Genomic DNA, 25,783 nt, shown 5'->3' on the forward strand with positions numbered 1-25,783 from the left:
GAATTGTAGGACTAATCACACAGTCTGAAAATTTATGGATTGCTGTCTGTTTCATAGCTGACTGTTTCACCATGAACTTATGTTGCAGTTAGAATATCCGGGGTATTTAAAGTTGAAGCCATAGAATTATTGGATGTAGACCTACTGCCCTGACACTCATTCTTCTTGGCTATGTTTTTAAACATTTCATACAAGAGACGTTGTTCTGATCTTTCCCTGTGTAATTTTTCATACAGCAGATGAAGAGTCATTGGCTCTTGTTCCGTTACGTTGCCAGAATTATACATGAATGGCACACTACTCCAGACTGCCCCATCGGCAAAATGTTTCGGTCTGACCTGTGATTCAAAACTAACTTGGATCAATCATGTTAACGAAATTAAAAATAAAGTCTGACGAAGAACTAACTATGCTAGGAGTCTAACTGGTAACAGTGGAGCATCTACAGATAACATACTAAAAATCTATAAAACATATATCAGACCCGCAATAGACTATGCAGCTCCAGCATGGATAACTGTAAGCAATGAAATCATTAAAACTAAACTACAAACAATCCAAAACACACTCCTCACAACTGGATACAGAGTTCCAAGAACAATATCATCTCAGTTAATTCACAAATACCCGAACATACCAACCATACCAGACAGACTCCTACATATTACAATAATGTACTTTAATAAGAATTGGATGAAAAACGAATTACTATGCGAACTAGACAGGTACCTCATACATGATGAAGCTGGTGCTAAATATCTCTCCCCAGTCAATATATATTTTAAACATAAAAATAAATAAATACATAAAAAATAAATAAAAACAATAATAATAAATAATAAATTAAAATAAATATTAAATAATAATAAAAATGCCACTTGACATTCTGCTGATAGAATAAAATCATCACTATGTACGAGCCACAATACATGGACAATACTTGTCCTGAAAAGGATCAAAATAATATTCAGTTCTACAATTACAAATACCAAACCGTCAAGAACATAAGTACGGGGAGGAGGAAGAAGTCACAGAGAACCTGTATGAACCTTTCTTACCCAAACACCGACAGAGAGACCGGATTAAAGGAGGTGCCGGGAAATCAGTGGCGTGTCTGTAGTATTGGTACTAACAGATAACTTTAAATATATGATTGGTACTAACAGATAACTTTAAATATATGATTGGTACTAGCAGATAACTTTAAATATATGATTGGTACTAACAGATAACTTTAAATATATGATTGGTACTAACAGATAACTTTAAATATATGATTGGTACTAACAGATAACTTTAAATATATGGTGTCACGTTATTCTTATAGTAATATGGAAGCAATAGATCCGGTTACTTCAAGATATCACAATACATATTGAAACAACATATATATATAACAATAAATAATACCACACTATTATTTCAGTAACATATGTGTAACATAACTGATTGCAACAGTTGTAACGTACTGTAATCAGCCAGGTGCTCTCGCTGGTGAACTACCAATTATTGTTATAGAAGTACAATAGCCAGGTGCTCTCGCTGGTGAACTACCAATTATTGTTATAGAAGTACAATAGCCAGGTGCTCTCGCTGGTGAACTACCAATTATTGTTATAGAAGTACTTTATTTTAACAATTGTATCTGATGAAATACGAAGTTTTTGTAGTACGTATTTTAATATAGAAAACAATTGTATCAGATAAAATACGAAGTTCTTGTAGTACGTATTTTAATATAGAAAACAATTGTATCAGATGAAATACGAAGTTCTTGTAGTACGTATTTTAATATAGAAAACAATTGTATCAGATGAAACACGAAGTTCTTGTAGTACGTATTTTAATATAGAAAACAATTGTATCAGATGAAATACGAAGTTCTTGTAGTACGTATTTTAATATAGAAAACAATTGTATCAGATGAAATACGAAGTTCTTGTAGTACGTATTTTAATATAGAAAACAATTGTATCAGATGAAATACGAAGTTCTTGTAGTACGTATTTTAATATAGAAAACAATTGTATCAGATGAAACACGAAGTTCTTGTAGTACGTATTTTAATATAGAAAAATATAAATTTTCACCAGTTAACCTCTTAACTACTCATTTGAAGAAAATAATTCTAAGAATAAGTTGTAATAGTGGTTAGTTTCAACTAATGAGTCTTGTTAACCACTAAGTTCTTGTAACAACGTATTGTAACAATAAGTTATAATAGTGGTTAGTTTCAACTACTGAGTCTGATTAACTACTAAGTTGTTGTAATAACGTATTGTAACAATAAGTTAGAAAAGTGGTTAGTTTCAACTAATGAGTCTGATTAACTACTAAGTTGTTGTAACCTAACCTAACCTAACCTAACAGTTTTATTGATACGAAGAGAACAACATTTCGACCTTTCTTGTGGTGTAATTATTTGAAACACACAGAAAAACCTAAACTTACGATATTTGAGATGTGTTCGTGCTGACATCTTTACTGGGTCCTTCAACAGATTGGGTCCTTGCTATATCTGTGGTCGAATCTCGTGGATGATTCAATACGATGTGTTCTGTTGAGTTTTCTCGAGGAACAGACGAAGATATCTGCTAAACATTGTGTAAATATATCGAATAATCAGTTGCTGCACAACAACAGTAAAATAAAGATGTTTCTCACTATATTTTCTTCTGTCTTTCTTATTCTACTTCCCCTAATTTCCTTCCATGTCTACTCACTATTCTGTATCTCCTTTTTCTTTGTTTTACCTCATTTTATATTTATCCAGGTTCTATTGCTCCTTCTTTCCTACTTTTGTTCTTTACGGTTCAAACGCTGAAAGCTGAGAAGTGGGTGATTCTATACACAAGTGATAATATCACTACAAACTAAAGTGTACTTAGAAGAATGGACTTTGCTGCTAAAATTGTATAAAACCAGGCATCTCCCTTCGTTATTAACAAGGAAGAAACACGATGTGTGGAAAACTACTCTAAAGCGACTAAACATGGACTACATGATATATGCTATAGTAAAAATGTTTATGAAACTGTAAAATGTTTATAGTTACTGTAGAAACTGTAACTTATAATATAACATAAACCCAATTTAGTGTAGAAACTGTAACTTATAATATAACATAAACCCTATTTAGTGTAGAAACTGTAACTTATAATATAACATAAACCTTACTCAGTGTAGAAGCTGTAACGTATAATATAACATAAACCTTATTTTGTGCAGAAACTGTAACTTATAATATAACATAAACCTTACTTAGTGTAGAAACTGTAACTTATAATATAACATAAACCTTACTTAGTGTAGAAACTGTAACTTATAATATAACATAAACCTTACTTAGTGTAGAAACTGTAACTTATAATATAACATAAACCTTATTTAGTGTAGAAACTGTAACTTATAATATAACATAAACCTTACTTAGTGTAGAAACTGTAACTTATAATATAACATAAACCTTACTTAGTGTAGAAACTGTAACTTATAATATAACCTAAACCCTACTTAGTGTAGAAACTGTAACTTATAATATAACATAAACCTTACTTAGTGTAGAAACTGTAACTTATAATATAACATAAACCTTACTTAGTGTAGAAACTGTAACTTATAATATAACATAAACCCTACTTAGTGTAGAAACTGTAACTTATAATATAACATAAACCTTACTTAGTGTAGAAACTGTAACTTATAATATAACATAAACCTTACTTAGTGTAGAAACTGTAACTTATAATATAACATAAACCTTACTTAGTGTAGAAACTGTAACTTATAATATAACATAAACCTTACTTAGTGTAGAAACTGTAACGTATAATATAACATAAACCTTATTTAGTGTAGAAACTGTAGCTTGCAATAAAATATAAACCTTACTTAGTGTAGAAACTGTAACTTATAATATAACATAAACCTTACTTGGTGTAGAAACTGTAACTTATAATATAACATAAACCTTACTTGGTGTAGAAACTGTAACTTATAATATAACATAAACCTTACTTAGTGTAGAAACTGTAACTTATAATATAACATAAACCTTACTTAGTGTAGAAACTGTAACGCATAATATAACATAAACCTTACTTAGTGTAGAAACTGTAGCTTATAATATAACATAAACCTTACTTAGTGTAGAAACTGTAACGTATAATATAACATAAACCTTATTTAGTGTAGAAACTGTAGCTTCCAATAAAATATAAACCTTACTTAGTGTAGAAACTGTAACTTATAATATAACATAAACCTTACTTAGTGTAGAAACTGTAACGTATAATATAACATAAACCTTATTTAGTGTAGAAACTGTAGCTTCCAATAAAACATAAACCCAATTTAGTGTAGAAACTGTAACTTATAATATAACATAAACCCTATTTAGTGTAGAAACTGTAACTTATAATATAACATAAACCTTACTCAGTGTAGAAGCTGTAACGTATAATATAACATAAACCTTATTTTGTGCAGAAACTGTAACTTATAATATAACATAAACCTTACTTAGTGTAGAAACTGTAACTTATAATATAACATAAACCTTACTTAGTGTAGAAACTGTAACTTATAATATAACATAAACCTTACTTAGTGTAGAAACTGTAACTTATAATATAACATAAACCTTACTTAGTGTAGAAACTGTAACTTATAATATAACCTAAACCCTACTTAGTGTAGAAACTGTAACTTATAATATAACATAAACCTTACTTAGTGTAGAAACTGTAACTTATAATATAACATAAACCTTACTTAGTGTAGAAACTGTAACTTATAATATAACATAAACCTTACTTAGTGTAGAAACTGTAACTTATAATATAACATAAACCCTACTTAGTGTAGAAACTGTAACTTATAATATAACATAAACCTTACTTAGTGTAGAAACTGTAACTTATAATATAACATAAACCTTACTTAGTGTAGAAACTGTAACTTATAATATAACATAAACCTTACTTAGTGTAGAAACTGTAACTTATAATATAACATAAACCTTACTTAGTGTAGAAACTGTAACGTATAATATAACATAAACCTTATTTAGTGTAGAAACTGTAGCTTGCAATAAAATATAAACCTTACTTAGTGTAGAAACTGTAACTTATAATATAACATAAACCTTACTTGGTGTAGAAACTGTAACTTATAATATAACATAAACCTTACTTGGTGTAGAAACTGTAACTTATAATATAACATAAACCTTACTTAGTGTAGAAACTGTAACTTATAATATAACATAAACCTTACTTAGTGTAGAAACTGTAACGTATAATATAACATAAACCTTACTTAGTGTAGAAACTGTAGCTTATAATATAACATAAACCTTACTTAGTGTAGAAACTGTAACGTATAATATAACATAAACCTCATTTAGTGTAGAAACTGTAGCTTCCAATAAAATATAAACCTTACTTAGTGTAGAAACTGTAACTTATAATATAACATAAACCTTACTTAGTGTAGAAACTGTAACGTATAATATAACATAAACCTTATTTAGTGTAGAAACTGTAGCTTCCAATAAAATATAAACCTTACTTAGTGTAGAAACTGTAACTTATAATATAACATAAACCTTACTTAGTGTAGAAACTGTAACTTATAATATAACATAAACCTTACTTACTGTAGAAACTGTAACTTATAATATAACATAAACCTTACTTAGTGTAGAAACTGTAACTTATAATATAACATAAACCTTACTCAGTGTAGAAACTGTAACTTATAATATAACATAAACCTTACTTAGTGGAGAAACTGTAACATAAAGTACCAGACAAAAAATACAGTATTGAAAATGTAATAAATCTAACAACATTAATAATCTTATGACAAGTATAATTAATTCTGATAAAATTCGTCAGCTGGGAAAATCATTCATACTATAACAATGTTTGATATTATTTTTAATGTAGGTTATTTATAGTTCCCACATACTTTAACGGTAAAATATTGAGACAATAAAAATAAAATATGGAGATGTAAGTCGTTATTTTATTTTTAATAATAAAAAACTCCATCATTTCATACCGAACCGTCAGTGACAGCTTTCGTTCACTATAACTCTTTCAATCTTACTTCACTTCAGTTACAGGATTTATAAGTTCAAGATCAAAACAACGATAGAGCAAAATATCAGATACTGGAATGTCTAGAATTCTCCATCTAAGACTTGAACAGTTCTGTAAAGTTGATTATAATTAACATATATTTGAAAAAAACTATTAAAAATCGAAAATAATTACACAAGACGGAGGATTTAAGGTTGTGTGAGCCCAGGAGCTAATAATTATCGTGGACTTTACATCCCATGTAATTTTACATAAAATTATCAGTGAGCCTCCTTTAGCCCATACCTAAATACACATTTTCTAAAGTTTATACGAAACATTTTGTTTAATTTTATATAAAAATCAAAATCTTTTTAGTAAATCTAACCTTAATACGTCCCACCCCACCTGATAGTTGTTTCTGGACTCTGCTAGAAATCTTAACGATTTTAAGAGCCTTCATTTTGGCAACATTTCATTAAACTAGGCCCTGCAACAAGGAACATCTAACCTGTTGCTGTTTCAGTTTCTCCATCCCAGTTCCAATAGCTGACACGAGGTCAAATGATTTGTTGTTCATATCCATGATACACTGAAGTGGCACTTTATAATAGCTTGTTAGATATGCACGTACATAAACTGAAAAATGATGCAAGTTCAATGATTTAAAAATAACGTGGAGTTTTATTTATCTTCACTCATGAGATGTGCTTAATTTGTGAATTTTGTCAATCTATTGTTTGGTTTTATATAGTATCATAAGACTGTGTTGATAAGGCTATCACTACGCACAAGTCCTTATCACGCTGTTTGGTGAAGTCAGCAAGCAAGTCGGTGTACCTGCGCCTCTGTACATTTTCAGTTTATATGGAGGTTAGTTTCTCTGTAACACGATGCATACTGTCTGACAAGGTCGTCTACCTGAGACGGGTCATAAATTAAGTGAAGATCATGGTTTTCACTTCGACCCGTGTTTCTTATTAAGTTAAATCACTTTGTATTATTGGTCCTCCCCTTTTAGCTACCTTCCGTATTAACAAAATACTTATCTCATAATACTTTATTTTTTGTGTTTCCAAACAACTTTTTGTCTCTGTGGATCGTGCATCTCTTACACGCCATAATGCCTTAGTTTTCAGAATATAATCCTAAATTTTTCCTAGACAAAAGAAACAACGAAAGATATCAGGAAATTGGTTACCCGCAGCGCAACTACGAGGGGAAATAATTATTACGTATGAAACATACTGTCAAATGGTTTCATTAGAACAGTTCTTGCTATTCTAAACTACAGATGACTGTTTGTACGTTCACACATCATTTGAGTATCTAACATACCAAACTGAAGAGAAGCAAGTGGTATTTTTAACTATGTACTTCTTGTGACCACTCTCTTCTGCAGTTCTGTAATTTATAGTGCCTTGTCTGCATCCTATTTGTTCTTCCATCTCTTCTGAGGTTCTTTACACCATAATTTTCTAAACATATTTTGTTCTTTTCTCTCACTTTTTTAGGCCTCTGTTTTTGTGATATTTGGACAACATTCTATTCGTTCTCTTTTCTATACTTGGTTCTGTATGTTATGGTGTCTAATCTATATTTGTTATTTTCCTTCTGGTTTCTGTATGTTACGGTGTTTTGTCTGTATTTGTTCTCCTGGGGTTTTTACGTTATGGTGTTTAATCTATATTTGTTTTTTTCCTTCTGGGTTCTGTATGTTACGGTGTTTTGTCTGTATTTGTTCTTCTGGGGTTTTTACGTTACGGTGTTTTGTCTATATTTGTTCTTTTCCTTCTGGGTTCTGTACGTTACGGTGTTTTGTCTATATTTGTTATTTTCCTTCTGAGTTCTGTATGTTACGGTGTTTTGTCTATATTTGTTCTTCTGGGTTCTGCACGTTACGGTGTTTTGTCTATATTTGTTCTTCTGGGGTTTTTACGTTATGGTGTTTTGTCTATATTTGTTCTTTTCCTTCTGGGTTCTGTACGTTACGGTGTTTTGTCTATATTTGTTCTTTTCCTTCTAGGTTCTGTATGTTACGGTGTTTTATCTATATTTGTTCTTTTCCTTCCGGGTTCTGTATGTTACGGTGTTTTGTCTATATTTGTTCTTTTGGGGTTTTACGTTATGGCGTTCGATATTAACAAGGAGAGCCGTAGAGCTTTTCTATTTTTATCCATGTTAATGGGGCTGTATCAATCGAAGAGCAACTGGATTATGGTCTAATTTAATTGATTAAAAATAAATGAATTAGACACTTGTTCAGATAGTTTGAAAAGCTTCGTGAAGAAATCCATTCTTCATGCGTTTACCACCATCATACAAAGATGGGTCCTTTTGTATCCAATTACACAATTAGCTTTTATTTCACTAAGGTTTTACATTTATTGAGATTGGAACATTAATAGAAACTAAATATTTCTGTAGTGAATGGGTACCCCAAAGCTACTTAATTAGCTATCTCTATTCTGTCCACCCTGGAGACTCAAACCCCAGATTTTAACATTGTAAGGAATGCTGACCTAGTGGAGAGGTTCAAATGTGACTGTCTGATGGCTTCTACTCGTGTGTTTTTTTTTTAGAATTTTTGAGAAATCACTCGACAGCTATCTGGGCAAGCCGTCCCTAATTTTGACATCATAAGACCATAAGAAATGCAGTTAATTAAAACCACCCATCATTAACTGATGGACTACTCTTTACTTAAGAACACAGATTGGCTGGCATATTATGACATTCTCATGGTTAAAGAGAGGATCTGAACTGGCGACCCACAGTGCCCTAATTACCAGGTAATGAGACCTAGACTTTCGGTTACAAGATCTCCCAAAGAACATTACAGTCTGTGGTATTAATTCAGGAAAAACCTTAAACTAAGCCTTTTTATATGAAAATCAACATTTTAATTTTTTTAGGAACATGAGAAATCCTTTTGCTCGAAGATTTTAATAAGTAACGTGTATTTTTCTTATGCAAAAAAAAATATTCCTTTTATTGACAATTTCATGAATATTTCTTTTCATCAATAATCTTAATTATTTCATATAGTATAATTTTCCGTTCCGTTCACGATAGTTTCCACTTCCATTACACTAACGTCTATGGGTTTTGTATTGCTATTTGTTTTTTAATATAAATTATTACGCCGGTACAAGTTAATAAATAATCATGTCCTTAGGTACATTTATCCTTTACGTGTTGCATTTATTTTATATTTACTACAAACATCACTTTAAATACAATTTGTTAAAGGTTTAATAATTCCATTGTTTGATCCAAAGCTCTTTCTTTCATATTGCCAAGACTTGTAGGAAAATTAATATAGTATAATTTTCCGTTCCGTTCACGATGGTTTCCACTTCCAGTACACTAACGTCTATGGGTTTTGTATTGCTATTTGTTTTTTAATATAAATTATTACGCCAGTACAAGTTAATAAATAATCATGTCCTTAGGTACATTTATCCTTTACGTGTTGCATTTATTTTCTGTTTACCACAAACATCACTTTAAATACAATTCGTTAAAGGTTTAATAATTCCATTGTTTGATCCAAAGCTCTTTCTTTCATATTGCCAAGACTTGTAGGAAAATTTCTCAGTATTTTATCACATATGTTGTTTTAAACGAGGCACATTATGAACAAACTGAATAATGCTTGATAATGAGAAACCCATTTGAAATAATGCATCTCAGGTCAGCTGGTATAGATATTAATACTTTTACTGAGAGAACAACGTTTCAACCCTCCTAGGTCATATTCAGGTTAAGAAAGTTTTCAAGTGACCACTGCACCAAGGAAGATCGAAACATTGTTCTCTCCTTATCAATAAATATATGTTAATACCCATACCAGCCGTTCTGAGATACAAACTGAATAATGTTTGTTTTACCCTGGAATTAATAGTATGTTCCATTATACTTTTAAATTCTAGTACAATTCATGTCTATTTTACCTAAAATTTATCATTATGTTCCATTGGTGTTTTAAATACAATTTGTGTTGATAATTTTAGGGTAAAAATATTTTATACTGGGATATTAATAACAGTTTTGTAAATTATTTATGTATCAAACAGATTTAGAGCCATGACTTTGATTATCACAATGTCCATAAAATTGCAATAAAAACACCATTACCACTACCATTTAATCCTATTATTACTTATGACTCCTAGGCCTACACATCCTATTTCCATAAAAAAAAAAGCCAATTATAGTTCAACATTGTCTCAGGTTCTATCATTGTATTATCCATTCTTCCACATTCAACACCACATCAGTCTTTTTGTTTCACTCGTATTCTTTCTTACTGCTACTTTTAACAAGTCATTTTGTTTTGTCACAGTACAACATCCAAGCTACATTCAATTCACTACTTCAGATTTTTAATTGAACTCTAAATTACGTGCACACACACTTATAAAGCTACTACACAAACAGATATTTTTATGAAATAACACTAACTTACAGCTATCTTAAAGATGACAGTTTGGTTTGAATTTTATACAAAGCTACACAAGGGCTATCTGCACTGGTTGTCCCTAATTTAGCAGTCATCACCACTAACTCCTGGCCTGCTAATGAATGGTGAGATTGATGATTGGATGATAACAATAAATAAAGGGTGAGCACACTGGGTATCACAGTGATTTGAACTTGCAACCCACTGGTTATGAATCTAGTGACCTAATCACCTGGTGATAGTCAGAAAAATGAGACACCATGGTTCTTCTGGAACTTTTAGCAACTTTCTTTAATGTTTACAAAATTACATACATCTAGCGACTACATTTTTCCATTCTTTTAATAAAACATGAACACGTAATATTGTATAAATATTCATCATTACTTTGGTTGCTTAGTATTATTAAACGTTAAAAATATTCTCACATCACAAAAAAAACAGATCAGCCATTACAAGAAATAAACAAACTGAAGTCAGCTTTAACTAAATATATATTTCATGGTTTTCTTTCAAACTAAATTAACACCATAAGACAATATTTCTATAATGCTGTTGTTAAAATCTCCTAAGACATCTTCAGTTTACCTACTAAGTACCAGCAGCCCAACTATTATATGTATATACACACACACACACTTTACTGGGTAAATATAGTTCTTAAGATACTTCTCCAATTTTAGCAATAGTTCAGTTTTATCTTACAGTAGTTTTCTGTTATTATGTCATATATATATCTCGAATCCTGATAGAATGTACGAGTATTTCACTATCATAGAATGACACTGATGAACTTTGAAAACTTTACTGTTATGCTTATCTACCAGCTGATTAATATGCAACTGTGCTCCTGCAGTAAAAAGAAAAGTAAAACTGTGGTAAAAACACACGATTTTGGGGTAATGCTGCCACTAGTATTATAATTAACATGTGATACACTACATTTTAGTACCTTCTCAAGTAGTGTAGGAAACAAGAGACAAATATATAAAAAATAAACAAATTGCAAATTTAAACTAAAGTTGGGAAATTAATTATATTACAATAAGCCTAAATGTATAGATAAGGACCTTAATGATCTGAAGTGCAGGAATACAAAAGTGTAACTTCATTTGAATCAAACAAACCCAAAAGTGACAGCCAATAGTAGAATTCATCACTTTGCTGCTTTACAATGAATTATATTCAGATGTCTGCTGTGTTTCCTACAACAAGATATACATCAGTTTGTAAAACTCAACAAGTATTGTAGCCAGGTACAGATGAAAAAGTTAGTTATGTTTGTGTTAAATGAACAACTAAATCCAGTAGTTTAAAAAGGACATTTCATGACTCCATATCACTATTTAAAAAAGGTTAATGTGAAACTTCATTGAAAAGTTACTTCAGCACAGCAGCAGTTAAACCATGTGTATTATTATTTATAAAACACATGGATGTATTAAAAACAGTGACAAAGCTACTGTATGGAGATCACAGATGTTATCATTATCCAATCAATGAATGTTTTCCACAAAAGTGAATGACTCACCATAGGTGTCATTACTCAAAGTTAGAAACAAATTAAGGAGTGAAAACATTTAAACTAAGAATAAGCCATCAAAACATTTACACTTCACCAGAAATATGGGACTAAGTCTACTATATATACGTTAAGATCTATTTGGTTTCAATACAATAAATACTTTACATTTCTTTCTATAGTAATGACTAAGAATTAAAAACATTTCTAAAAACAATTCAAACTTACCAAAGAAAATCTGGAACAATGCTACAGTAATATAATTTGTTTTATACATAAAGGTATTTAGTGCCCAACTGCAGAGATTAGCTTTAAAATCTAAAGTAGGATAAACAAGGTTAAACATTTTATAGTTTACACAATTCAAAGCAGAAATAAATCAAAAATAAAGGAATGATACCTTATAGAAAATACCCAATTCTTTAAAACAAACAACCTGTTTTTAGAATAAATGCAATGTATGTACAAATATTCTGCCAACCACAATAAATAACTCCAAATATTTCCAATACTCAAAGTAAACTTTCTATAAACATTTAACTAACATTTATTCAACTTACTAAATATTTTAAATGAAAAATACAAAATCTTAGTTTTAGATAAGGAATTGAATGTAGGGTTAACAATGAAACAGTAAAATAACAGGGGAAAAAGAATGCAAGAAGCAGACAGGTGAAGAACACAAATAACATTGGTTATATCAGAAGTATCTAGGGAACTTGGGAAACAGAAAAATTATGAAAAACAGACTTGAAACAAGGTAAAACCAAAGAGTTGATCAAATAGTAGGAACACATAAAGTGAAGGATAACAACAAGGTGAAAACCAAAGAGTTGATCAAATAGTAGGAACACAAAGTGAAGGATAACAAGTTCTGTTCGAGTTAGAGCTTTAAAATATAAATAAAAATAATGGTTTTAAAATTCAATTATTGTAAGTTTGAGTTTCTATCAGCTCATACTTTTACAGATCAATGAGGTACACAATACAAACAACATGTACTTCTGTTTATACAAGGCACTTGTTATATTTAAAAGCTTGACATGTGAGCACACAGCTTGGAGAAAAAACAAATTTACCAGCTGAATGCTGTGGATGTTCCTCAGGTTTACATCTCTAATAAATTTTGTTTTTACTATTACAGTGTGGTTTCTTCAGATGCTAAGAAAATGCTTCTATAATTGCACTTATACTTGTATAGGTTCCCGTAATAAAGCCAAAAATTCCAAAAGTTGCAATAAATGTGTTTTTGACAAAAAGTTTAATCCATTCACCACGAGCTGTGAAAAAGGAAAGAAATTTTTACCAAAATATTTTCAGTAACAATATTAAAAACAGAACTATAACTTATAGGACAATTTTTGATAATATGCTTTTGGTATCTGAACTCAATACATGAATCTAAATTAAATGATACAGAATACATTTTTACCAAAATACTCAGTCAAGAGTTTAAAATACATTGCTGGTAATTACATAATCACTGTACAGTGATATGGGAGTATTCAGTTATATTTTAGAAGAAATAAATGTTGCATAAATGAACACTGAAGACAAAAATATAAAAAACAACAACAGAATGAAAACAAGACAGTATTATCAACAATCAGTCCTACACCGCCAAGTAGTTCCAAGGAGCCAGTCCAACACCATCACACAGATCTACTGCATACATTTTACAAACTAAAGATAACTTATTGGGAACATGTAGAGACAATATCCACTTCATTATCAAACATGTTTTCATTTATTTTATTGAACTCTGTTGAGAAATTGTTGCTCTAAAGAAGGTATTTATAAGAATTCATGATGTGTACTTACTCATGTCATCATTCCAGAAAACAATCACCTCCAGAACACATGGGAACACCAAGGCAAGGCAACTGCTCGCCACTGCCCCAACCAAGGATATAAAAAGATCAAGCTTTGGGATAGCAACTGCTAAACAATCTGAAAGCATACCAATTATTAAAAATGTATACAGAGATACACACACAATGATATACCCATGGTAATCATTAGTGGATAATAAGTTGATGTTATGATAGCATCATTATTTTTAGTCTTGTAATAAATATACCTACTTAGAAACTTCTACACTTTTATTTGGTATTCTATACATTACCACCACAAATAAAGTTCAAAGTATGTATTCCTACATTATGAAGTTTTGTATAAAACCAACTTATTAATACAGAACTTTACACTCACAAGTTATCATTACAAGGAATGCTCGAAGTATGTACTCCCACATTCTCTGAGTTTTCTGGGACATCCACTCATCCAGTTTACGTTTCTTTCTGATGAATGGCCAAATAAACTGAAGAGGAACATAAAACTGTATAGCATAAGATAAGAAGACAGCTATGGCAAACATGACTCGAACCAGTTCGTAGGCCCTGGAATAGCCAAATATCACATCTTTTAGAAGAATAGAAAGAACTGAAGAACTGACACTATTTTTATGTTGAAATATCACTAAAAATTTCCAAAGAAATATCTCTCTTAATATTACATATTCCTATGTACTTATATGTAAAAAAAATTTACTGTATTGGTATCTGTTTATACTCAGATACAATGTTAAAACATAAGACATCAGTATCTGAAAAGCCTCGCTGGTCAGTTTCATATTGATATTATGTAGTTAGACTCTCCAGACACAACTACATTTATCAATATAATAAACAATCTATACTTTTATTCAACAACTGCTGAAGTTAGAAAACAAGGAGCTAACTCCCAAAGTCTCATCTAAACCTTTCACGTTGAACCCGTAATTGGCAGAAACTGAGTCACAAATTTCAATTGTACAAAAATACATGTGATAACAGATTTCTTAACATATCGTCTCAAAAACTGGTAAAAGTTTGTTAAAGATCCAAAGTATCTTGTAAACAAAGAATAACAGTATTTTAATGTTTTCACTAAAAACGTTATGGTACAGAAGTAACTTAGATTTGAACTACTAACAAATCAAGTGCAAGGTGATTATTTCTTTTCTGCATCTTATAGTTTTAATATTTCATTTGTTTAATCTGTAGAATCTCTTAAAACAAGATCATTAGTTTAAGTTAATTGTGTGTATTTTATTTTTCAAACTAGCTATTATCATCAATGTACAATGTAATGTAATTATTAACATTAGGAAATAGAAAAAGAAACGTATCTCTGATTTTTTGTAAATATCTTGTGTTAAATGCATAATTATGTTTTTTCCCCATATAGTTAATTTTAACGTTTCACCACTTATTATTAATCTAAACATAAGTCAATGGTGCCCTAAAGGCATATTACAGTTCCTTTGGGAGACATTCACAACCCTTTGGAAAATTTTCAAGCAATGCATGATATTGTAAGCCTTGAGAACAGATGTAATGTATAACGTATATTTAAAAAAATGTTTAAACCTTTCAACTGTACATTTTAAAACATAACTAATACATAATTTAGTAAGACTAAATATATATTATAAACTGTATCTAGCTTTAACATATTTATACAAGAAAAATCTAAGTATTAAAGTCAATCAGGCAACCAACAATATAGTCAGTTACATGTACTCTGATAAAAACTGAACACCAATTTGAAAATAACCATTGTTAGATTCAGTGTAAAATGACATCTTTCTAATGACTATATACTTGTGTATGTAATCTCTATGTAGGCTGCAAAGTACAAATGAATTTGTTGACAGTGAACAAGGCACCTGTCAGGGTTGAAGAAATTAATTACTAGTTTCAACTGCATTCATTCAGTGGTTTTTGAAATGTACAAATCAAAAGGCTATAGACACATAAGAGACTACATGTACAATTAAACAGCTACCATCGTATTATTAAAGATTCAGGGAGATAAAATAGAAGAGTTTCTCAGCTCAAGTGACAATATCTGACGTTTTAAGTAGTTTTCACAAGTTTCTTTTGAAATAATGGACTTAAAACTTAGATAACAAAACTTTGAACCATAATATTACAATGTTAATATACTTTATGAATGTAACACAACAACTTGTTAGAAATGGTTGAACTGGAAGAGAGGGGGTGAAGTGTACTCACGGTTCTGCTGGTAAGTTCAGAGTGATACTTCCTCTTACATACTCTCCAAATTTGAGGAAACCAAAGAAACCAACAGCTAAATAAAGGCAGCATACAATAATCATGCCAGTATTGAGAACCCCACTACACCCCCCAAAATCTTGGGGGGTTTGCATCTCATTTTCCAGGGGAAGTATCTGAAATGTATATAGACAAATTGTACAGATATGTAATAAATTAAAAACTGACAGTGCACTAATTACTAACAATGATAGAATAAACATTTGTATGTCACATCTTCAAATGATTTTCCCAAATATAGGTAATATTTTAAAGAACTTTATTAACTGTCATTAAATTCACTCACCTCGGGTCAGTCATTTTACTGCTTCCTTACAGACTGTTACATTAATACGGTATTTACAGAATCTCTTATTACTGATATACCAACTAAACAAACAGAATATTTAAATTCAGACTTAATAAATAAGAATGTTTTACACCAACAGAACATTAAACAAATGGTAACTCCTCACAATGTTAACTGTAATAATGTTAAATTGACTACCAATTCTGGTAATAAATAGGAAGTGAATAAAAAGAAAAATATTTAATAATTTGAAATCAACTTTAAACAGAGGTTCTGGTCCAGGAGTTGGAGAAATTTATTTAACAAAAAAGATAAACAAGTGGCAGCACCATTACCCAAAGTTCCACATTATCTTATAATTGTGACTCACAAATGTTTCCTTTCTAAAAGCACTCAGATAATTCCAGAACACTTCAGTAAAATGTTTACATATATTGTAATTTTAAATATCTCAAACTTTTAGTAAACATAAAGGAACACCACATGATATAAACAATTATTAAATAAGGTAGCACAAAGAAACACTATACAACATAAAGAAACATGAAGTTTATCATAATATGTTAAAGTACTAATAAAACTTGTTACAAAGTCTCAAGCAAAGAACTTTTAGCAAATAACACTTGATGTTTTAATGTACTTACAACTCCTATTCCTTCAAATGCAAATATTGTTGTGCCAAAATATAGAGGGAGCTTTGACAGGGATTGAGTAAATGGTCTTGAGGAGGATGATGGTACATTTTGAAACAAATAGAAAAAGATTATACACAAACCCATAACCTGGAAAACATTTGCAATAGTAGATGCTAATGCTAAATGTCGTAAACTTCGAACCATGACCAGTAGAATGACAAATGGAAGCAAAATGCTCAGGTAACTGTAAATACTCAGGTCTGCCCCTGTGTAATGATGTATCACCTGAAATAAACATGAAACAAGTCAGTATATATTCAATGTACAAGTATGCGCACACTACGTTCCTCGTGTGATATTAATATAATGATGCAAATAAACATTGCTCCTGATGTGATATTAAATTAACTCTTGGGTAAGTTTACAGACAAACAAATAGATCCTAGGTTAGATCATTATTACAACACTGTCACATCATTATGATTATAACATCATTCATTTTGTCAGAAATTACTTTATTTCTTGTACTGTTAAGGTCTTGTTATGTCCATGCAGAGTAACAAACACTAGACTCAAAGATACTATTTGAAATAGATTCTTATATTATTGTCCACAGAACATCATGCATTTAGCATTAAGATACATCATACAAGATACATTGTCACAGTATTATGTGTAGTGTAACAACACACATTTAGTGTAAACATATATCGTACGATACATTGTTACAGTATCAAGATAAATCACGTGACACATTGTTGCAGTATTGTATGTAATGTAACATACATTGTGTTAAGATATGTCGTATCTGAAACACTGCTAAAATGCCCACACACGTTTTGAAGCAAGTTTGTACCTTTTACACTGTTAACCCTTTTCAGATAGGTCATGGGTCAAAGGCCATGTCATCACATTTGTTGACACAGGTTTGGTATCAAATTGTAGAATATAATTCAAATATTATACATTATTTAATTTCTTAATTTAAAAGTAAATATTTAAAGAACACACCTAAATATAATTTTTTGCGAGTCACTTGATATGTTGAATGTAGCACTGTTTAAAATTAGATGTTTGTGAAATCAAAATATTAAATCTATAGTTTTGTACAAATTAAGAACTCAAATTACTGATATAGACAAGCTAGAATATACAGTAAGAACCTCCTATCTTTTTATTATGCATAGATATGACTTACAAAGTGAATCAGTGGGTCCTTTGACCTCTTTCCATTTTTAAAAATGGTCCCTTGTAGGAACATAAATATGTGAAATGTGAATAACCAAATGAGAGCTTAGAAAGTTCCTCCTAGTGGTTTTCTCAGCCATTTTAACGTGTTAGAATGCCTTAGAATGTTCCCCCTCGTGGTTTCCTCAGCCATTTTAAAGTGTTAGAATGCCTTAGAATGTTCCCCCTCGTGGTTTCCTCAGCCATTTTAACATGTTAGAATGCCTTAGAATGTTCCCCTCCTGGTTTTCTCAGCCATTTTAATGTGTTAGAATGCCTTAGAAATTTTCTCAGCCATTTTAACGTGTTAGAATGCCCTTGTGGTTTTCTCAGCCATTTTAATGTGTTAGAATGCCTTAGAATGTTCCCCCTCGTGGTTTTCTCAGCCATTTTAACGTGTTAGAATGCCTTAGAATGTTCCCCCCCTCAGTAGTTAGAATGCCTTAGAATGTTTCCCCTCCTGGTTTTCTCAGCCATTTTAACATGTTAGAATGCCTTAGAATGTTCCCCTAAGTGGAATTTCTCAGCCATTTTAATGTGTTAGAATGCCTTAGAATGTTCCCCTAGTGGTTTTCTCAGCTATTTTAATGTGTTAGAATGCCTCCTTTTTCTTTCTAACAAAGATTTTAAGGAAGTAAATTGTGTCTTTAGTTTGCTCAAAAATTCATTTATTTTACTTTTTTGTCAGACCTGATGCAACATAGTTATTCAACTTTATATAATTAAAACTAATTTTGTTTTCCTTCCACATCATGCATGTGTGAAATTTTAAAAAGCTTAGCAACCTACTTGAAACAGCAACCAAGGTCATGGCTGGAAGAGGTACTTGTTTGTTTAATTCATTATTTACTGTTCTAAATCTTAATAAAAATAAGTTTCATAACTTATTTTTAAATACTAATACATATATACAAGTATGTACAATAATTGAAATGTGACTGTACAATACAAAACAATAGTCCACTAAAACAGTCACACAGGAAAACTAAATGTCAGTTTTGCATTATTGTATACTGTAACATAAGTGCATGTGTACTGTGTCATTCTAACTTCTGTGTTGTTAGTCAGGCATGAATGGAAAGTCAATATAATAAAAATTACATATTTATAAAAGTATAATTTTTTGAAATTTAAGCTATTAAGTCTGCACGTTTGTGTTATAATCCAATGTCATTCTAGAACAAAAGAAGCAATTTATAATCAGTGATTACAAAAAAACCCACTTGTAGAAAAAAATATATATTTAAAAACAGCTGATTGGGTTGAGAAAATTTTATGTAGAGGAGCGAACAACGTTTCGACCTTCTTTAGTCATCATCAGGTTCACATGACCAAATAAGGTCGAAACATTGTTTGCTCTTCTACATACAAGTTTTCTCAACCCAATCAGCTGTTTTTACACATATAGAAGCAATTTACACTTCCTGTTTTCTTTTATGGTGGACACAAGATCAGTCAATTCTACTAAACCTATATGGATACTTGCTAGTTGAAATAATACAAAATGTTTTTCTTAAACATCTAAATTATTTGTACATTATAAAGAGTTTGAATGTGAAATTTACCAACTTTCTGATACATAAAACTGGCTTTACAACATGCAAAAAGAAGAATGCTGAACAAATGTTAAGACTTAATGAAAAATTGATACTTTGTCTATAAAACAGTTGTAATGTTTACCAGTAGCATGCCAAATATTGTCAACATGTGCTAACTAATTTAAAGGTTACATCATGAAAACTATAACAAGTACAAAGTGATTACAGGGATGGTTCCAGAGAAGAAGTCCACACACAAGAATCATGAAAACTATAACAAGTACAAAGTGATTACAGGGATGGTTCCAGAGAAGAAGCCCACACACAAGAATCATGAAAACTATAACAAGTACAAAGTGATTACAGGGATGGTTCCAGAGAAGAAGTCCACACACAAGAATCATGAAAACTATAACAAGTACAAAGTGATTACAGGGATGGTTCCAGAGAAGAAGCCCACACACAAGAATCATGAAAACTATAACAAGTACAAAGTGATTACAGGGATGGTTCCAGAGAAGAAGTCCACACACAAGAATCATGAAAACTATAACAAGTACAAAGTGATTACAGGGATGGTTCCAGAGAAGAAGCCCACACACAAGAATCATGAAAACTATAACAAGTACAAAGTGATTACAGGGATGGTTCCAGAGAAGAAGCCCACACACAAGAATCATGAAAACTATAACAAGTACAAAGTGATTACAGGGATGGTTCCAGAGAAGAAGTCCACACAAGAATCATGAAAACTATAACAAGTACAAAGTGATTACAGGGATGGTTCCAGAGAAGAAGTCCACACACAAGAATCATGAAAACTATAACAAAGTGATTACAGGGATGGTTCCAGAGAAGAAGTCCACACACAAGAATCATGAAAACTATAACAAGTACAAAGTGATTACAGGGATGGTTCCAGAGAAGAAGTCCACACACAAGAATCATGAAAACTATAACAAGTACAAAGTGATTACAGGGATGGTTCCAGAGAAGAAGTCCACACACAAGAATCATGAAAACTATAACAAAGTGATTACAGGGATGGTTCCAGAGAAGAAGTCCACACACAAGAATCATGAAAACTATAACAAGTACAAAGTGATTACAGGGATGGTTCCAGAGAAGAAGCCCACACACAAGAATCATGAAAACTATAACAAGTACAAAGTGATTACAGGGATGGTTCCAGAGAAGAAGCCCACACACAAGAATCATGAAAACTATAACAAGTACAAAGTGATTACAGGGATGGTTCCAGAGAAGAAGCCCACACACAAGAATCATGAAAACTATAACAAGTACAAAGTGATTACAGGGATGGTTCCAGAGAAGAAGCCCACACACAAGAATCATGAAAACTATAACAAGTACAAAGTGATTACAGGGATGGTTCCAGAGAAGAAGTCCACACACAAGAATCATGAAAACTATAACAAGTACAAAGTGATTACAGGGATGGTTCCAGAGAAGAAGCCCACACACAAGAATCATGAAAACTATAACAAGTACAAAGTGATTACAGGGATGGTTCCAGAGAAGAAGCCCACACACAAGAATCATGAAAACTATAACAAGTACAAAGTGATTACAGGGATGGTTCCAGAGAAGAAGCCCACACACAAGAATCATGAAAACTATAACAAGTACAAAGTGATTACAGGGATGGTTCCAGAGAAGAAGCCCACACACAAGAATCATGAAAACTATAACAAAGTGATTACAGGGATGGTTCCAGAGAAGAAGTCCACACACAAGAATCATGAAAACTATAACAAGTACAAAGTGATTACAGGGATGGTTCCAGAGAAGAAGCCCACACACAAGAATCATGAAAACTATAACAAGTACAAAGTGATTACAGGGATGGTTCCAGAGAAGAAGCCCACACACAAGAATCATGAAAACTATAACAAGTACAAAATGATTACAGGGATGGTTCCAGAGAAGAAGCTCACACACAAGAATCATGAAAACTATAACAAGTACAAAGTGATTACAGGGATGGTTCCAGAGAAGAAATCCACACAAGAATCATGAAAACTATAACAAGTACAAAGTGATTACAGGGATGGTTCCAGAGAAGAAGTCCACACAAGAATCATGAAAACTATAACAAGTACAAAGTGATTACAGGGATGGTTCCAGAGAAGAAGTCCACACACAAGAATCATGAAAACTATAACAAGTACAAAATGATTACAGGGATGGTTCCAGAGAAGAAGCTCACACACAAGAATCATGAAAACTATAACAAGTACAAAGTGATTACAGGGATGGTTCCAGAGAAGAAGCCCACACACAAGAATCATGAAAACTATAACAAGTACAAAGTGATTACAGGGATGGTTCCAGAGAAGAAGCTCACACACAAGAATCATGAAAACTATAACAAGTACAAAATGATTACAGGGATGGTTCCAGAGAAGAAGTCCACACACAAGAATCATGAAAACTATAACAAGTACAAAATGATTACAGGGATGGTTCCAGAGAAGAAGCTCACACACAAGAATCATGAAAACTATAACAAGTACAAAGTGATTACAGGGATGGTTCCAGAGAAGAAGCCCACACACAAGAATCATGAAAACTATAACAAGTACAAAGTGATTACAGGGATGGTTCCAGAGAAGAAGCCCACACACAAGAGAATTGATGCCTACAGAAGATACTGATACAAATTTGTTAAAGTTATAATATAGATCCTGGAGAGTAAAATAATATTAAATTAAAGCAATCCTTGTCACTGTCAAGATGGTTATCAAGTACCTAAACATCTTTATGAACACAGATGTTTTTTGTTTACATATCTGTTGAAGATACATTCGCTGGCTTTTTTCCTACATAAATAGTTCAACAGTTTTCGGTAATTTTATATTTATTGTCTCTTCATATTTAATTTAACCTCTAAGTGATGAGATATCCCTTCTTAAAGTCATGGTTAGTAGAGCTATAATGCTTCTAAAACAAAGTATTTATGAAGGAAACTTATTTGCACTTGATTCTAGAAATATAAGGATCATAAAATACTTTTATTGGATATTGAGAAAAAATAATTACAGTTTAACAGAAGGGCTGGATAAGTAAGTCATTACATTTCAATAATTCCATTATAGAAGTACAGGCTGACTGAAAAATTAGGAAAATTCTTTGAGAAAGATTCAGTTTGTTGTGTCACTGGCTCACCAAACAGAATAAAAACACAATGGAGAGAAATATCGGTTTTCACACTGCAGGCTCTGGCCTGGCTTACTTCTCTTGTGCCATCTTTATCTTGATCACCCCATTCCCTCACCTGTCATTTTTATAATGTCCCACTCCACTTCATCACCTTAAACAAGTAAAACACAGATAAATTCCCAAGCAAAATTAAATAATCTTTCATGTGAGGGGACGAAGAGGAACCACCTTTCTCTCTCTCTCTCTAAACTAAATCCCTGCCAAGTTCATTTGCATTTATAGATAGGACTTGTAAATGTCCAACTGTAGATAAATTTATTTATTTAACAGGAAAAAGTTTTACACAATCTTAAAAAATTGAATTAAACCAACTACTGATAAGAAAGTAGCAGTTAGAGTAAAGAATGTATGGACTGTAATAACATAGACAGGGGAGACTAGTAGGAATTTAACTACTAAAATAAAGAACAGAGACTATTAGAATCTAGAATCTATAAACAGGGGAGACTGGAAGGAATTTAACTACTAAAATAAAGAACACAGACTGTCAGAATCTATAGACAGGGGAGACTGGTAGGAATTTAACTACTAAAATAAAGAACACAGACTGTTAGAATCTATAGACAGGGGAGACTGGTCGGACTTTAACTACTAAAATAAAGAACACAGACTGTTAGAATCTATAGACAGGGGAGACTGGTCGGACTTTAACTACTAAAATAAAGAACACAGACTGTTAGAATCTATAGACAGGGAAGACTGGTAGGAATTTAACTACTAAAATAAAGAACACAGACTGTTAGAATCTATAGACAGAGGAGACTGAAAGGAATTTAACTAATAAAATAAAGAACACAGACTGTTAGAATCTATAGACAGAGGAGACTGAAAGGAATTTAACTACTGAAATAAAGAACACAGACTGTTAGAATCTATAGACAGGGAAGACTGGTAGGAATTTAACTACTAAAATAAAGAACACAGACTGTTAGAATCTATAGACAGGGAAGACTGGTAGGAATTTAACTACTAAAATAAAGAACACAGACTGTTAGAATCTATAGACAGGGAAGACTGGTAGGAATTTAACTACTAAAATAAAGAACACAGACTGTTAGAATCTATAGACAGGGGAGACTGCAAGGAATTTAACTACTAAAATAAAGAACACAGACTGTTAGAATCTATAGACAGGGGAGACTGCAAGGAATTTAACTACTAGAATAGAAAGCATGGACTGTAATAATCTATAGATAGGGAAGACTAGTAGGAATTTAACTACTAGAATATAAAATGTGGATTGTAATAATCTATAGATGGGGAGACTAGTAGGAATTTAACTACTACAATAGAGAACATGGATGTGGTTCATCAGATATCTACCAACATGTAATAAATACAGAACATCGTTGTAAAAATAAACTTTACAATTACTTGTATAGAACCTAATATTCATAAAGAAAGTAAAAGAAGCCATTTCAATGAAGATATACAAACCTATAATGGATAAAAGACAAAAGATGTTTTCTACTTATGCTACACACAAGGTTATGTTTACTGAGACATCAGCAATTGTGTTTAACTGTTGAGCTGAGTACCTGATGACTGGTGAAATATTTAGTCGATAATTTCTGCTATCCAACTTTAAGTGATTTAGGTTATAAATTATAAAAGAAAATTTAATTAAATGAACACTTACCTGCTTGATGTTTGTTGACACAAAGACAAAATATATACAGCAAAACCCAAACTGAGTGAGCATCAGAAATGTGTTGATTGTTCTTCTGTAGGAAATCATTAAAAACACACATGCTATTAATCTACAGGCACAGAAATACAAATACATCATTAAAAACACACATGCTATTAACCTACAGGCACAGAAATACAAATACATCATCATTAAAAACACACATGCTATTAACCTACAGGCACAGAAATACAAATACATCATCATTAAAACACACATGCTATTAACCTACAGGCACAGAAATACAAATACATCATCATTAAAAACACACATGCTATTAACCTACAGGCACAGAAATACAAATACATCATCATTAAAAACACACATGCTATTAACCTACAGGCACAGAAATACAAATACATCATCATTAAAAACACACATGCTATTAATCTACAGGCACAGAAATACAAATACATCATCATTAAAAACACACATGCTATTAACCTACAGGCACAGAAATACAAATACATCATTAAAAACACACATGCTATTAACCTACAGGCACAGAAATACAAATACATCATCATTAAAAACACACATGCTATTAACCTACAGGCACAGAAATACAAATACATCGTCATTAAAAACACACATGCTATTAACCTACAGGCACAGAAATACAAATACATCATCATTAAAAACACACATGCTATTAACCTACAGGTACAGAAATACAAATACATCATCATTAAAAACACACATGCTATTAACCTACAGGCACAGAAATACAAATACATCATCATTAAAAACACACATGCTATTAATCTACAGGCACAGAAATACAAATACATCATCATTAAAAACACACATGCTATTAATCTACAGGCACAGAAATACAAATACATCATCATTAAAAACACACATGCTATTAACCTACAGGCACAGAAATACAAATACATCATTAAAAACACACATGCTATTAACCTACAGGCACAGAAATACAAATACATCGTCATTAAAAACACACATG

At 31.4% G+C, this 25,783-nt stretch overlaps 2 protein-coding genes across 4 annotated transcripts in view; both read right to left on the reverse strand.

The window, feature by feature from the left end:
* Nucleotides 1-6,808, reverse strand: part of LOC143245421 (proton-coupled amino acid transporter 2-like) — a 31,596-nt gene extending 24,788 nt beyond the window's left edge. The window contains exons 1-2 of one of the 2 annotated variants that reach the window (XM_076491759.1): nt 6,598-6,808; nt 2,452-2,591 (exon numbers count right to left, since the gene is read on the reverse strand). In XM_076491759.1, the coding sequence (XP_076347874.1) occupies nt 2,452-2,591; nt 6,598-6,672 (215 nt within the window). In that variant the 5' untranslated portion in view covers nt 6,673-6,808. Of the gene's footprint in view, nt 1-2,451; nt 2,595-6,597 lie in introns of both variants that reach the window. The other variant, XM_076491758.1, reaches the window with a different exon arrangement.
* Nucleotides 6,809-10,815: 4,007 nt separating this feature from the next.
* LOC143245420 (proton-coupled amino acid transporter 1-like) overlaps nt 10,816-25,783 on the reverse strand; it is a 32,311-nt gene continuing 17,343 nt past the window's right edge. For both annotated transcript variants that reach the window (XM_076491756.1, XM_076491757.1), the window contains exons 7-12: nt 24,763-24,847; nt 17,125-17,400; nt 16,132-16,307; nt 14,285-14,472; nt 13,895-14,023; nt 10,816-13,353 (exon numbers count right to left, since the gene is read on the reverse strand). In XM_076491756.1, coding sequence (XP_076347871.1) covers nt 13,235-13,353; nt 13,895-14,023; nt 14,285-14,472; nt 16,132-16,307; nt 17,125-17,400; nt 24,763-24,847 — 973 coding nt within the window. In that variant the 3' untranslated portion in view covers nt 10,816-13,234. The remainder of the gene's footprint in view (nt 13,354-13,894; nt 14,024-14,284; nt 14,473-16,131; nt 16,308-17,124; nt 17,401-24,762; nt 24,848-25,783) is intronic.

This window comes from Tachypleus tridentatus, chromosome 2 (assembly GCF_004210375.1).
Source record: "Tachypleus tridentatus isolate NWPU-2018 chromosome 2, ASM421037v1, whole genome shotgun sequence".
Lineage (NCBI taxonomy): Eukaryota > Metazoa > Arthropoda > Merostomata > Xiphosura > Limulidae > Tachypleus > Tachypleus tridentatus.